Source organism: Microcaecilia unicolor, chromosome 2 (genome assembly GCF_901765095.1).
Source record: "Microcaecilia unicolor chromosome 2, aMicUni1.1, whole genome shotgun sequence".
NCBI lineage: Eukaryota > Metazoa > Chordata > Amphibia > Gymnophiona > Siphonopidae > Microcaecilia > Microcaecilia unicolor.
In genome coordinates this window covers 170,242,161-170,258,207 of record NC_044032.1, presented here as the reverse complement: position 1 = coordinate 170,258,207, position 16,047 = coordinate 170,242,161, and the positions used below count along the sequence as shown (strand labels likewise).

Sequence of the window (16,047 nt, the reverse complement as noted above, 5' to 3'; positions counted from 1 at the left end):
GGTCCCACATAGGAGGAGGAGGAGGGCTCCAGTGGAGAAGAAGATTCATTAGACCTTTTAGAAACCTCAGTCTGGTGAGAAGAAATTGGTTTATTATAGCAACCAGCATGGAAGGATGATATGGCTGCTAAGTGAACTCACTGATGATGTTTTGAGACTAGAATTAGAGAGAGAGAGATCTCTTCCATCTCTCTAGCAATGGAATGGGTTGAGTGGAACACTTGCTAGTGAAACATTTAATTATATATGGATGATTTAGTTCCTTCGAATTGATGGCCCTTCTAGTCTTCAGGGCTTTTCAACTTTAAGCGCAGACTATTAACTAGTTTGGATGGGATTTACCATCAAACTGAACACTTGCTGCTTGACAGCTGTAACAGGACTTGAAAGATTCCAGTTCTTCTGGGCTTGGTGTCTGTGGATGACTATGAACTGCAGATTTCCTGTTGCTGCTGTATCGCAATAGTAGTTTGTTTCCTCAGCAGTGGCATAGCCAAGGGTGGGCCTAGGCCCACCCACTTTGAGCTCAGGCCCGCCCAGTAGCAGTCCACCTATGATGTGGCTGACAGGGATCCCCAAGCTCCACCAGCTGAAAACTCCCAACAACTCTCCCTCCTGCATACCTTGTAAATAGCAGATCTTTGCCTGCAGTGAGCAGTGCCCGATACATACTGCTCGCAGCGTCCCCACAGCCTTTCCTCTGATGTACTCCCGCTTATGAGGAAACAGGAAGTTGTATCAGAGGGAAGGCTGTGGGGCCAGCATAAGCAGTGTGTATTAGTTGCTGCCTGTGAAAATCTGCTATTTAAAAGGTATGCAGGGGAGGGGAGGTGGGAAGTTTGAGAGACCATATTGCATGCAGGCGAGAGAGGGAGAGACCAAATCACTTGCCGGACAAGGCAGAGTTCTTCTGCCCAGCCATCTTGGGCCCAGGCCCACCCAAAATTGGGTGTCTGGCTACGCCCCTGTTCCTCAGTGAAGTGCTTTGGTTTCTTGTGCCATTGAGACTGTCTACTTTACACTGGATTTTATTGCACTTTAAGTGTGAGGAACACCCATGGACCCTATCTGACAAAAAAGGGTCTTGGAAATTTTTGACCTATTAATGGAATGTGTGTGCCCCCCCTCCTTGTCCTTTTTGGGGTTATTTTTAAACCTTTGTTGTATACGAGTTCAGCTTTCCTTCACTTAATGGTTGCAATTTTAGATACTATTTTTGCACTTTAGTGGGCCACAGTCCTATCACGCAGATATGAGCATGGTTAGACTGTAAAGTGTTTGGTAGAACATTAAGAAAAAGGCTCTTCCAGCAGGCCTCTACAGCAATTTTGTGGACCATACTCTGTAGTAGATGTGGATATCCACTGGTTTGTATTGTGTGATCATGCAGATCGTTATGTAAAACTTTGCAGAATCTCTTTTAGAATGTTAGAGTATACATGTAGTGGCAACCAGAAATATGGATTTTCTATTCTGTTTGTTTATTTCCTCCTTCTGCTAGGGCCACAGCTGTGTGCCATGAGCTTTCATTTGCAAGAGACTGGAGATTTTGCTTCTGTTTTGATATTACATTGTCTCACCGTATACTTAGTTTGAAGGTCCTAGATAGGGACAATATACCAGGGTTTCTTTGGAATCCTGCACTTATGGTTCCTAAACAGAAAAAAAAGAGGCAGTAGAGTTCCGTAGATCACTGAACAGAGTGGATCTCGGTCGGTGTTCGGAGGCCACGGAACTTTATTTAAAATAATCCAACGTGTTAGAAGAAGGAGAAGCAGAAGGTTTCAATGAGGCATATTTTCAAAGCACTTAGCCTTCCAAAGTTCCATAGGTTTCTAAGTGCTTTGAAAATATGCCTCAATGTATCATCAACAACGACACCTATATCCCTTTCTTGGTCTGTTACTCCTAACGTGGAACCTTGCACGACGTAGCTATAATTTGGGTTCCTCTTTCCCACATGCATCACTTTGCACTTGCTCACATTAAACATCATCTGCCCAGTGGCGTAGCCACAGGTGGGCCTGGGTGGGCCAGGGCCCACCCATTTAGGGCTCAGGCCCATCCAACAGTAGCACACGTTTATTGGTTGCTGGTGGGGATCCCAAGCTCGGCCAGCTGAAGACTTTTCCCTGATGGTAATGAAAACACTACTCTCTATGATACCAGCATCTGCGCATTCTCAGCTTTCAGCGCATGCCTGCTACAGACTGTCAAGGTAGAAAGAAGCATTTTCCCACCAGCTGAGATATTTTTTGGGTGGTGGTTGTGGGGAGGGAGAACACTTGGTGCCCACCCACTTCTTGTCTAGGCCCACCTAAAATCTGTTGTCTGGCTACGCCCCTGCATCTGCCATTTAGATGCCCAGTCTCCCAGTCTCGTAAGGTCCTCTTATAATTTTTCACAATCCTCCCACGATTTAATGACTTTGAATACCTTTGTGTCATCAGCAAATTTAGTTACCTCACTAGTTACTCTCATCTCTAGGTCATTTATAAATATGTTAAAAAGCAGCGGTCCCAGCACAGACTCCTGGGGAACCCCACTAACTACCCTTCTCCATTGAGAATACTGACCATTTTAACCCTGCTCTTTGTTTTCTATCTTTTAACCAGTTTTTATTCCACAATAGAACACTACCTCCTATCCCATGACTCTCCAATTTCCTCTGGAGTCTTTCATGAGGTACTTTGTCAAACACCTTCTGAAAATCCAAATACACAATATCAACCGGCTCACCCTTATCTACAACTGAGCCCGCAAAGAGGTGGGAAAATGTGGGATACAAATGCAAACAATAAATAAAATAAATAAATGTTTGTTCACCCCTTCAAAGAAATGCAGTAGATTGGTGAGGCAAGACTTCCCTTCACTAAATCCATGTTGACTTTGTCTCATTAATCCATGCTTTTGAATATGCTCTGTAATTTTATTCTTTATAATAGTCTCTACCATTTTGCCCAGCACCGACATCAGACTCACTGGTTTATAATTTCCCGGATCTCCTCTGGAACCTTTTTTAAAAATCAGCATTACATTTTAATAATGGCTTATGGACTTTTCTTTTAGGAAGCTAGCCAAATGTTTCAAAACCCCGCTAAGCTAACTGTAAAATAATGATGAATTGCACAATATATGAAGATCACCGTAAAAAAGGTATATTAGAAAGCAGTACAACCTGTCAGTCTGCTAATGTTACTTACCTTTTGAAATGGCTCTGTGATTTAAACTATATCAGTCGGACTTCTTGCCTATTAAAGGATGGGATTAAATGGATTATATTCATGTGGAGCAGAATTTTAGAAAGGACGTCCAATTCAATATATGGACTCCCAGGTCTGTACATCACGTGGACATTCTTTTGTCAAAATCTGCTGACATACTGCCTGATCTAAAATATGTGATCACTGGAGCAGTAGTGTAGCCAGCAGGTCTCTTCCAAAAACAATAGGAGGACAATAGGAAGATAAAAGACTTTATTCTTGAAAGGACCGTGTTGCAGCTAAGTGCCAGTTTCAGGAGTCTAAAATCAAACAATATACTGTATAAATTTAAAAAGAATAAAACATACATAGTACATAAATAATGTATCTAGTTTAAATTAAAACAAGTTTATAAATGATATACATATACACAAGAAATTGATATATATATAAAAAAAGCCTTGTAAAAACAGATACCAATTGCTTCAAAGTGCTTACATACATATATACATGCCTATATTTACATATATGTATATACATATACACATAAAAATACAATAAAAGAGACAAGTGAATAAGGGAGATGTGTAGAAAAACATAGAGTGAACAAGCAGAAGTATAATCAATTTGTACATGTATATAGGATATGAACTTAGATTATTAAAAAAAAAATTTAAAAACCTTAAAGTACCATAGCAGAAAAAAGGTGAGTAAATCCCCTTGTCATGTGGATGTACTGCAGTTTTAGATGTCCATATCCTGCTGGCATTATAAAATCGAGATTTGGACATCCATGCAATATAGACGTCTAAATCTCTGTTATCAGACATCCAAAACATGAATAAAGCTTCAAAAATAAGTGCCATAGAAATGAGATGATGTTGTCTTTGATTATGTATGGGACTGGTGTGCTTGTGTGTGGGCGAAACATGAGACCATTTTCCATCTTCTCCCTATCGTCAGTTCACTTACTGCACTGCCCTCAAATGGGGCATTAAACTCCCCCTTTCCCCTCTCTTTAAGAGTTTAGAAATGTTGGGGCAAGTGAAAATGAGAACAGAATGTGTACTTCCTCCTGTTTATAATGCACTGTGTTGTTTATCCTCACAGTACAACAAGCTCGACTGCAAGCAGCTGTGATACTGAGTTCACCAAAGAGGACGAGCAGAGACTGAAAGATTACATCCAACAGCTGAAGAATGACCGAGCAGCGGTCAAGCTGACCATGCTGGAGCTGGAGAGCATCCACATTGATCCACTTAGTTATGACATAAAACCTCGAGGGGACAATCAGAGGCTAGATCTGGAAAATGCAGTCTTGATGCAGGAGCTCATGGCCATGAAGGTATGTGTAACAGAATACTGTGCTCAGCCAGATCTAGAGATAGTGTGATTTATATGGTTTTTGCCATCAGTACTGAGAACCAAAGCTCCTTATGCTAGAGAGCCATACTGATGATTAGACTTGAGGCCTTTTTTGGGGGGTCCAGGTTTATTTACTGTGAAATTTTGAGGAATATTTTTCAGCACACAGGTGTATTTTCACAGAAGTTTTTTTATTATTATTACTATTTTCTTCCCTCTTTCTTCATTCCCATCTTTGAACTCCCCTTCCCAGATGTGATGTACTAACCCAAGGGTTAGATGTCACAAAACGCCTAGCACTCGCCTGGGGTTACCCTGCGACCACCTGAAGGGTCTGGTGAGCACTGCCCAGCCTCACCTGCACTTGGGCTCGTACTGTATACTTGCAATCTCCACCCACCTATTGGGTCCTGCTTGCCTCTGAGCTAGTCTCCCCTCTCTCGGGTTATTCCTTGGTGATTTCTTGGACACTAGGGCCACACTCCAAGGGTTCCACAGTTCCCCAAAAAGCACTCACAGACCCAAAAACACAAACCAGGATTCTTAGTTGGTCCAGCACAGCAGAGTCAATAAACTTAAGTAAGGTTTATTGTCATACAACTTGAACAATGAACAGAAAAGGGTGAAATCAGCAAGCAATAACAGGTAAGTGAATATGAATCTATAAAACTATCTAAACATTTGTTTACTACCTAGGTAGTACCTGGAGAGGTCAGGAAATACAGCTGCTCACAGGTTATATCATATAGCTGCTCACAGGGTCTCAGTAAAGAGATCTTTCTCTCCCGTTCCCTGGCTAAGACTGGGGAAAATCCAGTACCTTCAGGCTAGATTTGAAATCCAAGGCTGATCAGAGCCCAGGGAATCAGTTTTGAAAGTAGCTGCCCAATGGTACTGCAGATTGCCTTTCCATAAGTAGCTGCCCAGTGGTACTGTAGATTGCCTTTCCATATGCTGAAACTGGAAGGGAGAAGGTCTTTTTCTGCAACAGCTTTAAAACTCAAAACAAGCACTATCTACTGGCCAATTAGGAGAAATACACTTTCTGAAATAATTAATACAGTTTTCAGGCTCAGAAACCCACTGTTTCGTCACACTTCCCCTCTTTAAGAGACGCCAGACTGCAGCCATTTCAGTCCGCTGGTCGGATCTCAACAGTCCAGTGTTGGTGCGGTTCTGGCTTTTCCTTCCTGGAGAGCTCATTGGCATTGCCATGTTCATTGCCTTCCAGTGCTGTATGGTGAAGTTGTACATCTGTAGGGACAGGCTCCAATGGAGTAGCTTCCCATTCTCTCTCGAGACTCTCTTAAGCTAGACCAATGGATTGTGATCTGTGATGACAGTAAAGTCTCGCCCATACAGGTATGGTTGCAGTTTCTTAAGGGCTCACACTAAGGCCAAACATTCTTTCTCAATAGTAGCATATGCTGCCTCTCTGTCAAGGAGCTTATGACTCAGGTACACAATGAGGTGCTCCTTCCCTCTGCTATACACTTGACTGAGTACAGCCCCAATGTCATATGTTGAGGCATCAGTCAGTCTGTACCACAAATCTTTGTTGGTAATCAGGTGCCGCTAATACTGGAACTGTAGCCAATGCAGTCTTTAATTTTTGGAAGGTTGCCTCACACTTGGGCAACCAAGTAATTATTCGGTGTACTCTTTTTTTTTTTTTTTTTTTTTTTTTTTTTTTGTCAAGTCAGTCGGGTTTGGCTATAGTGCTATAGTGAGGCACAAACTTTCTGTAATATCCTGCTGTCCCAAGGAAGGCCAATACTTGCTTTTTGGTTTGGGAGGTGGGCCAATTTTGGATAGCTTTCACCTTAGCTCATTCAGGCTTTAGCTGTCCACCTCTCACTCTGTGCCCTAAATATTGCACTTCTGCCATTCCCATCTGACATTTGCTGGCCTTAATAGGCGGGCCTCCCAGATCTGATCCAACACTCCACTTAAATGGATCAGGTGATCATCCCAAGTCTGACTGTAAACAGCAGTGTCATCAAGATAAGCCCTAGCATGCTCCTGGAGTCTATCTAAAAGACTATTCACCAAGCACTGAAATGTACAAGGAGCATTTTTCATTCCAAAAGGCATCACAGTAAATTCATACAGACCAAATGGGGTAATAAATGCTGATTGCTCCTGTGCAGCAGCTGTTAGAGGAATCTGCCAGTACCCTCAGCTAAGGTCCATTGTGGTCAGATACTGTGCCTCAGCTAAATGGTCTAGCAATTCGTCCATCCATGGCATTGGATAGGCGTCAGATATAGTACATTTATTAAGCCTTCTGTAATACACACAGAAGCGGGTCATGCCATCTTTCTTAGGAACAGGAACTACAGGAGAAGCCCAGGGACTATGAGATTTCTTTATAACAGAGCTAGCACCTCATCAATCTCCTGCTTCATATGTTTCTCTACCTCAACAGATATTTGATAGGCACTCTGCTTCAGTGATATGTGGCCACCCGTGTCTACATTGTGATTAGCCAAATGAGCAATTCCTGATTTAGTAGAAAACACATCAGCATACTTTTGCAACACTGCTTCTAGCTGCTGTTTATGAGTAGGGGTTAATTGCTCTCCCACTACAACTTGTTGTGTAGATCCCTCTGGTAATGTCTCTGCTAGGAGGTCAGGTATGGGTTCACTATCTTCTAGTAGGCTGCACACAGCTAACACCATAGCTGTGCGATCTTCATATGCCTTTATCCATGGACTCTCAAGACAGAAGCAGCATACCTTTCATGTAAATATGTTATAGCATAGTTTGTATCATTGAGGTGCTGTATGACCTTGTAAGCTCCCACCCAGTTAGCCTGAAGTTTATTCTGATGTACTGGTACTAAAACAAATACCTTCTGGCCCTCATGAAACATTCTATTTCAGCCTTTACAATCATACCAGGTCTTTTGCTTAGATTGGGCTTGCCTGCAAGTTATCTCTGACAAAGCCCACAAGGTCTTCTAATTTCTGGTGCATATTGACTACATGTTCAGTTACAGTGGTGTCAGAGGTTTCAACTTTTCCTTCCTAATGTTCTCTTATTAGGTCAAGGGGCCATCTCACCCTCCAGTCATAAAGCAGCTCAAATGGGGAGAACCTAGTAGACTCCTGGGGTACTTCTTTGTATGCAAATAGTAAATAGGGCAAGTACTTTTCCCAGCCTCGGTCTCCTGACTCCACAAAATCTTTAAGATATGCTTTTAATGTCCCATTAAATCTCTCCACCAACCCATTAGTTTCAGGGTGATATGGGGTAGTATATAGAGATTTCACTCCACAGTGTGCCCACAGATTTTGGATCAGCTCAGACGTAAACTATGTCCCTTGGTCTGAGAGTATTTCTTGTGAACATCTTACCCAGGAAAATATTTCTAGCAGGGCAGTAGCAACTTTGTCTGCTTCTAAGGAGGATAAGACTACTGCTTCAGGATATCTGGTAGCAAAGTCCACCACTGTCAATATATATCTTTTTCAAGTCCAGCTAGAGACAGCTAGAGGCCCCACTATATCCACAGCTATCATCTCAAATGGCTCACTGATAATGGGTAAAGGCTTCAGGGGTGATCTTGGGTCTTACTGTTTGGTATGCATCACAGGTTCAACAATAGTCAGCTATGGCTCAATATACTCCTAGCCAATTGAAGTTCTGTGTCAGTCTAGTGCATGTTCACCCCCTGATGTCCTGCTAGTGGAATGTCATGTGCAGTCTGTAGGAGTTGTTCTCTGTATGCTTTGGGCACTATAAGCTGTTTGCCTGCTGTCCAGGGCCTGTTAGGATCAACAGGATCAGTCTCTGTACAGCAAGCCCCCTTTCCATAGGATATGATCTTTACAAGTCTCGTTGCATCAGGGCTTCCAGGTCAGGGTCAGAGTGTTGTGCTTCCGGAAAAGCATGTCTCTGTCCTATATCAGTATCCATATCTGGAAGGGTTTCTGCTGGTGACTGACAGTCTGCTCAGTAGGTATATCAGTTAAGTCAGGCTCTTCCACACTCATGGCCCTGGTCACCTCAGGAACTGGTGCTGCTGGAAGCACCGGAGAGCCGCCTCCTCCTGCTTGGTCAACTGGTTCCACCTGGACTGGCTCAGGATCTGAAACTGGAGAGGTGATCTCTGCTTCTTCTGCTTGTTGGGCCACCCAGGCCTGACTACAGGTCACCATAGTGGAAATGCTGACTCCGCTATCTAGTGTAATGTTCGCTGGACCCATGTCAGTCCCACACAGCATTGGTACCGGCATGTTTTTCATTATTCCTACTTCTCTGTATCCAGGCTTGGTACCCCAATCCAGGCATACTCGAGCAATGGGTACAGTCTCTCTGGATCCATTGGCTAACACCACCTCCACAGTGCGCCCTGGAAGAATAGCATCTTCCAGCTTCTGGTCATCATAATCATGCTAGAGCCAGTGTCCACAAGCCCAGCTACCTGGGTCTGATTCACAGTTACTGGGGTGCTGTAGTGTTGTGGAAACCCATCTGCTTCCTTGCTTGATGACTGACCAGTAACTTTCTGTGCTGTAGTAACTGCCTGGGCCTCCTTTGTGGACTGGAGCCAACCACAAAAGATGCAAGCTTCAATGCAGGAACTGAAACACTTTTTAGTGCAGGCTTGGGGTTATCTGGGCAATCCACTTTGAAATGTCCTGTTTGCCCACACTGGTAACAAGGACGCTGATGCCTAAAGTCCTTTAGGTTTTTGGGAAACACTGGAGGGTTTGCTGACTGTTTCTGAGGTTGCAGGAATATTTGACTCGGGGCCCTGGCTGCCCTTAGTTTCTGGCTGCTGCAGATAAGGATGGCTTCTCTTTGCCAACTAGGGATACTTAGCCATAAAGATGACAACCAACTCAGCTGCTTTCTCTGCAGTATGGGGCTGGTGATCTTGAACATGTTCCCTCACTTCTGGATGACAACGCTGAATAAACTGCTCCAGGACCATCAGGTTTTTGGCAGTCCTCCAGGGTTTTAACCTCAGCTCCACTGAGCCACCACTGATGCCTGGTATCTTAGCTGAATCACAGACTCACTGTGAGTATCAACCGCCCCCTTGTCAAAGTCTGGAACTTTAGTCTGTAAGTCTTGGAGATAATAGCATAACAGTTAACAAAACTTTGCGCACCTCCTCAAACTGGGAGCACATATCCATGGACAATTCTTGGAATGCCTCAATTGCTCAACCAGTGAGCTTTCCTCCCAGTTAGCGTACCCAGTCTTTCTGAGAAATCTCATTGAGATGATAAATTTTTTTTTAAAGGCAGCTAGATATCTGTCTGTGTCATCTCTGGCATCATCAAACTGTGCAAACAAATTGGGCCCAATCCGGGCTGTGGATCCTGCCTCTGGCCTTGGTGCAGGGCTTGGACTAGAGCTTTGAATACAGGCTGTTTCTATCTCCAACTTCAGTTTCTGCAGCTGGAACTCTCACTCCTCACGCTGCTGCCCTCATTCCCCTTGCCTCTGCTGTTCTTCCCATTCCTTTCATCGCTGTCACTCCACCATGTACATAAGTACATAAATATTGCCATACTGGGACAGACCAAAGGTCTATCAAGCCCAGCATCCTGTTTCCAACAGTGGCCAATCCAGGTCTTAAATACCTGGTCATAAATACCTGGCAAGATCCCAATAAAAGTACAAAACATTTTATGCTGCTTATCCCAGAAATAGTGCATTTTCCCCAAGTCCAATATAATAATAATGGTCTATGGACTTTTCCTTTAGGAAGCTGTCCAACCCTTTTTTAAACTCCGCTAAGCTAACCGCATTTACCACATTTTCTGGCAACGAATTCCAGAGTTGAATTACACGTTGACTGAAGAAAGTTTTTCTCCGATTCATTTTAAATTTACTACTTTGTAGCTGCATTGCATACCCCCTAGTCCTAGTATTTTTGGAAAGTGTAAACAGATGCTTCACGTCTACCCGTTCTACTCCATTCATTTTATAGACCTCTATCATATCTCCCTTCAGCCATCTTTTCTCCAAGCTGAAGAGTCCCAGCCGCTTTAGCCTTTCCTCATAGAGAAGTCGTCCCATCCCCTTTATAATTTTCATCGCCCTTCTCTGCACCTTTTCTAATTTCACTATATCTTTTTTGAGATGTGGCGACCAGAATTGAACACAATATTCGAGGTGCGGTCACACCATGGAGCGATACAAAGGCATTATAATGTCCTCATTTTTGTTTTCCATTCCTTTCCTAATAATACCTAACATGCTATTTGCTTTCTTAGCTGCCACAGCACACTGAGCAGAAGGTTTCAACGTATCATCAGCGACGACACCTAGGTCCCTTTCTTGGTCGGTGACTCCTAATGTGGAACCTTGCATGACGTAGCTATAATTCGGGTTCCTCTTTCCCACATGCATCACTTTGCACTTGCTCACATTGAACGTCATTTGCCATTTAGACTCCCAGTCTCGTAAGGTCCTCTTGTAATTTTTCACAATCCTTCCGCGATTTAACTGCTATGAATAACTTTGTGTCATCAGCAAATTTAATTACCTCACTAGTTACCCCCATCTCTAGGTCATCTATAAATTTGTTAAAAAGCAGCGGTCCCAGCACAGACTCCTAGGGAACCCCACTAACTACCCTTCTCCATTGAGAATACTGACCATTGAACCCTACTCTCTGTTTTCTATCTTTTAACCAGTTTTTAATCCACAACAGGACAGTACCTCCTATCCCATGACTCTCCAATTTCCTCTTGAGTCTATCATGTGGTACTTTGACAAACGCCTTCTGAAAATCCAGAAACACAATATCAACTGGCTCACCTTTATCCACATGTTTATTCAACCCTTCAAAGAGATGTAATGGATTGGTGAGGCAAGATTTCCCTTCACTAAATCCATGTTGGCTTTGTCTCATTAATCCATGCTTTTGAATATGTTCTGTAATTTTGTTCTTTATAATAGTCTCTAATTTTGCCCAGCACCTACGTAAGACTCACCGGTCTATAATTTCCCGGATCTCCCCTGGAACCTTTTTTAAATAGCGGCGTTACATTGGCCACCCTCCAATCTTCCGTTACCACGCTCGATTTTAAAGATACATTACAAATTACTAACAATAGTTCCGCAAGTTCATTTTTCAGTTCTATCAGTACTCTGAGATGAATACCATCCAGTCCAGGAGATTTGCTACTCTTCAATTTGTCAAATTGCCCCATTACATCCTCTAGGTCTATATAGATTTCATTCAGTTTCTCTGGGTCTGGATCTCTGCTGGTGTGGCATCCGGCCCTGCCAGCTCATGGGCCTCTGCCCACAAGGAGTCTGGTCTCACCCCAGAAGAACTCTGCACAGGCCGATCCTGCAGCTCCTCCCCACTGAGGTTATCCGGTCGTTCTTGTGTTAGATCAGGCATATTCGGTGTCCGAGGGCTGCAACCAGTCACCATCAGCATGCTGCCTAACACTACCAAAATACTCAAAACAAGCACCATCTGCTGGCCAATTAGGAGAAATACACTTCATAAAATAATACAGTTTTCAGGCTCAGAAACCCACTGTTTTTCCCAGGTATACCCACCCTCCATGCTACTTTTTAGTCAGCAGGGGCCATCATGCTAACGGCAACCATTTTTCCTTCCTCCCAAAGTCTGAGACCAAACCTGACAACTCATATCCCAGTATTCCAACACACAGTACAACCGGGGCCACAAGTGCAGGCCCTAACTTCAGGTTGTTTAAGGCAATTTACATGTTTTATTGCCATGCTGTTTTACTTAGTCTCCTTGACCAAGATAAACTGTAATAAAGCTGGCAGGTGGGTAGTTGACAATTAGGAACAGAGCTGCAGATCAAACTAATACCTAGTAGGAAATCTGCTTCTGATTTTTAATGTGGTCTGTATGCAGTGCCGTAGTGAGGGCTAACGGCACCCGGGGCGGGTCGCCGCTGCGCACCCCCCCCAGGTGCATGACGGTGCGACCCCCCCACCTCTGCAGCGCACCCCCCCCCCCCCCCACCGGACCGCATTGTTACCTGCGGGAAGGCCGATCCGCCCCGAGTGCACGTCACTCGGAGCTGTGTCGGCCCCGCTGGTTCCCTGCTCTCTCTGCCCCGGGGCAGAGAGAGCAGGGAACCAGCGGGGCCGGCACCGCCCCGAGCGCCGTCCCCCCCTTCCTACGCCGCTGTCTGTATGTCCTGGCTTGAACATGAAACCCTTAGCATTTGCTCAGTCTCCTGTTGATAAAAACAGCTGTTTAATGCAAAGAGAGGAGATAAAATTATATCACCAAACCTGTTGCTCAAACATTTTAAAACCAGCAAGGAAGACCTTAAAACGTTGACATCTGCCTATATTACCTCACGCTTAGATTATTGTAATATCATATATGCAGGGATCACTCAAGCTAGCTTGAAACGACTACAAAGAATACAGAATACTGCAGCACGTATGATTTGTAGGGCCCGAAGGGATGACAGAGTAACACCTTTACTACATCAACTGCATTGGCTTCTGGTTGAAGCAAGAGTTAAGTTTAAAGCCTTAGTTTTGACCCATAAGGCTTTTTATACACTAAACCCTGACTATCTGTCAAATCTAACTATTCCTTACACTGCCACACGAACCCTTAGATCCCTGACAGACAACAGGTTAGTGATTCCTCCTCTCGCTAGGGCTAGATGGGAATCTACACGGAATTCGGCTTTTTTCTATTTGTCTCCCTCTCTTTGGAATGGCCTTCCAAAAGAGATCAGACTTGAGAAATCTTACTTTCATTTTCGGAAACTTTTGAAAACCTTCTACTTTATCAATTATGTAGAACCGAATTTAGAATAATGGAAGAAAGGTTATAAATGGGCATCTGTAATATATATTAAATCAAAACTGTATTGTTTGTCTGTGTAGATTATATTATGTATTTAATCTTGTATTTGCGGTGCTCTCCTGTATACTAAATCATGAGTTATACTGTTTTTCATCTTATGTAGCTAGTTTGTGGGTTTGCTGTGCTTTCCTGTAATGACTGGAGTTCTAATGTTTGTCCAACCTGTACATATTGTATTGCTTCTTTTTTATAAATTGTAAACTGTTCTGTCTTGCAGTAGCAATAAGATACGGTATATAAATTGACGTAAATAAATAAACAAAAAATAAAAACTGTACTTTATAGAGTGCAGCGAGGAAGAGGCTTTCACTAGAGTAGCTTGAGGAAGACCAGAATTACAATATAGAGAAGCTTGATAGACCAGAGTGGGTTAACTCTACCTGACTCACCTCAAGAGGATAAGAGGATCTGTCAGTAATCATCATCCTTAATGTATTCCAGTATTCAATTAACAGAGCAATTTCTCTCACCACTGCAGGGAATGAAGTTAGGAAATAGAGCTTATGTAGATGGAAATAGGTTTACAGCATTGTTAAGACAGAAACTGTAAATCTGCATGGTAAACATTTCAATCCACCTGTTTCTTTGATATTTTTAATCCCTCTGTTGCTATTTGTTTAGAACTTACTGCAATAATTGCATCTTCCCAATCCTTGGGCTCTCAACTTCATTGCATTTATTTCCTTCTGGAGCTGTGGCACTGAGTCTTCATTTGCAGCTAGTTGGGATTTTATCCCCCACTTTAAATCTCTAGCTTCCTCCTGTCTATATTAGCCACAGTAGTGACAGCAATCTGGCTGAGAGTCTAACAGTCTGCTTCCAGATACTCTTCAACCAGGTGCTTGAGTTCTGGTTGGGCTTCCTCTTCTCCTGTTTCCACAGCACCCCTGACTTAATGATCATCCCTGTTGCTTTTCAACAAGAGTCCCTTTCTTTTACAAAAAAAGAAACATTTCACTGTTCAGTTATTTACCAAAGCTGTTTTTTTTTTTATTTCCTTCATCACCTGCCTGTACATTTCAGTATGTGTCTTTCCCTCAGTTTTACAGTCCTCGTGTTTCTGTTACCTCAAAGCAGTCCTACAACATAACACTGTCACCACTATAGAGATAATGTTAGCAGGGTAATGCGCTGTGTTTGTTTTGTGTTATATGTATGACTTATTTATGTACAGACATTTGATATACCGCCAGACTACCCCCACTCAGTTTGATACACTGTGCCACATGGTGGTTTTCAATGTAATAAAGCATAAAAAATAAATTCCAACATCAATGAAAAATGACAAGTATAGGAAAAAAAGAGGAGGAGGAAAAGAAGGGAGGTGGCCAGCTCCCATCAAGTTAAGCAGGGGAAATCAGCCAAAAACCATCTGAAATAGCCATGCCTTAAAGAGCTTAAATCTTTGGAATGAGGGCTCAGTGTGGACATCATTTAGTAATTAATTCCATAATTGTGGTCCCAGATAGCAAAGAGCAGAGGATAGGGTAGTATCTAACCAAATTTAGGAAGGGAAGCAGGGACGCCTGAGACGAGCACAGAGAGTGAAAAGAAGTGTGTGCAGGATGAGGAGGAAAGACAGCCTTTAAAGACAACAGCAAGAGTTCTGAATTTAAACCTAGCAGAAAATGGGAGCCAGTGTTTTTTGACAAGATGAAGTGAGACATGATCAAATCTGCAGGTATTATGGAGTAATTTGATATATGTAGATTGTATTAAATACTCAGCATCAAGTAGGAGGTTTTGTTACTATTGAGCAGTATTAACATGTACAGATCCCAGATGTGAGAGTGGAGGAGTGGCCTAATGTTTAGTGTTGCGGGCTTTCATCCTGACAACCTGGGTTTGATTCCCACTTCAGTTCCTTGTGGCCTTGGGCAAGTCACTTAACCCTCCATTGCCCCAGGTACAAAAACTTAGATTGTGAGCCCTCTAGGAACAGAAAAAGTACCCGCATATAATGTGTACAGTGCTATGTATGTCTAGTAGCGCTATAGAAATGGTTAGTAGTAGTAATATGTTCCCTGTATGGTCGGTATAGGAGTTCCCTCCTATGTTTCTCTTTTTCAGCTCCCAAATCATGTAACTAGCTTCTCCTTTGGTGCCCATTCTTGTTCTGTTAACCTTTGCTTCCCCATGTTTCTACACTGTTCTTTACAGCTCATCGGGTTGCTCTGTAGTACTTCTTCAAATCTGACACCGCTAGTCCCTCCTTGCCTTTTTGGCATGCAAAGAACTTTCCTTGCTATCCTAGGAGTCTCTGTTTCCAGATAAATTTTGAACACGTTTTGTTGTAACTTTATAAATGCCTCTTCTGGTATTTCATTTCAATGGGGAGTATCTGAAAAAGGTAAAGAAACCTCTGGAGTATTGTTAATTAGAAATAAATGTAAAGACTGCATTGTATGTTGAAGTACAGAGAGTCTGCCTTGGGCAAAGTCCCCATGTGGTCTCTAGCTCATGAAGAGAATGCTGGGTTTTTATACCCTTTCCATACAAAGTACATCTGTACACTCAGCAATCAATTACAAACATTCTTTTCACATTATCCTTTCAGGATGTGAGAAAATGCAGGATGCAATTCTTACCCGTTATGTGGTTTCCTTGCTTCTAGTACCATTATCTTTGACC

General features: G+C 42.9%; 1 protein-coding gene across 3 annotated transcripts in view; it reads left to right on the top strand.

The window, feature by feature from the left end:
• Window positions 1-16,047, top strand: part of MCC (MCC regulator of WNT signaling pathway) — a 571,489-nt gene that overhangs the window by 498,000 nt on the left and 57,442 nt on the right. For all 3 annotated transcript variants that reach the window (XM_030193493.1, XM_030193491.1, XM_030193492.1), the window contains exon 13: window positions 4,314-4,548. In XM_030193493.1, the coding sequence (XP_030049353.1) occupies window positions 4,314-4,548 (235 nt within the window). The remainder of the gene's footprint in view (window positions 1-4,313; window positions 4,549-16,047) is intronic.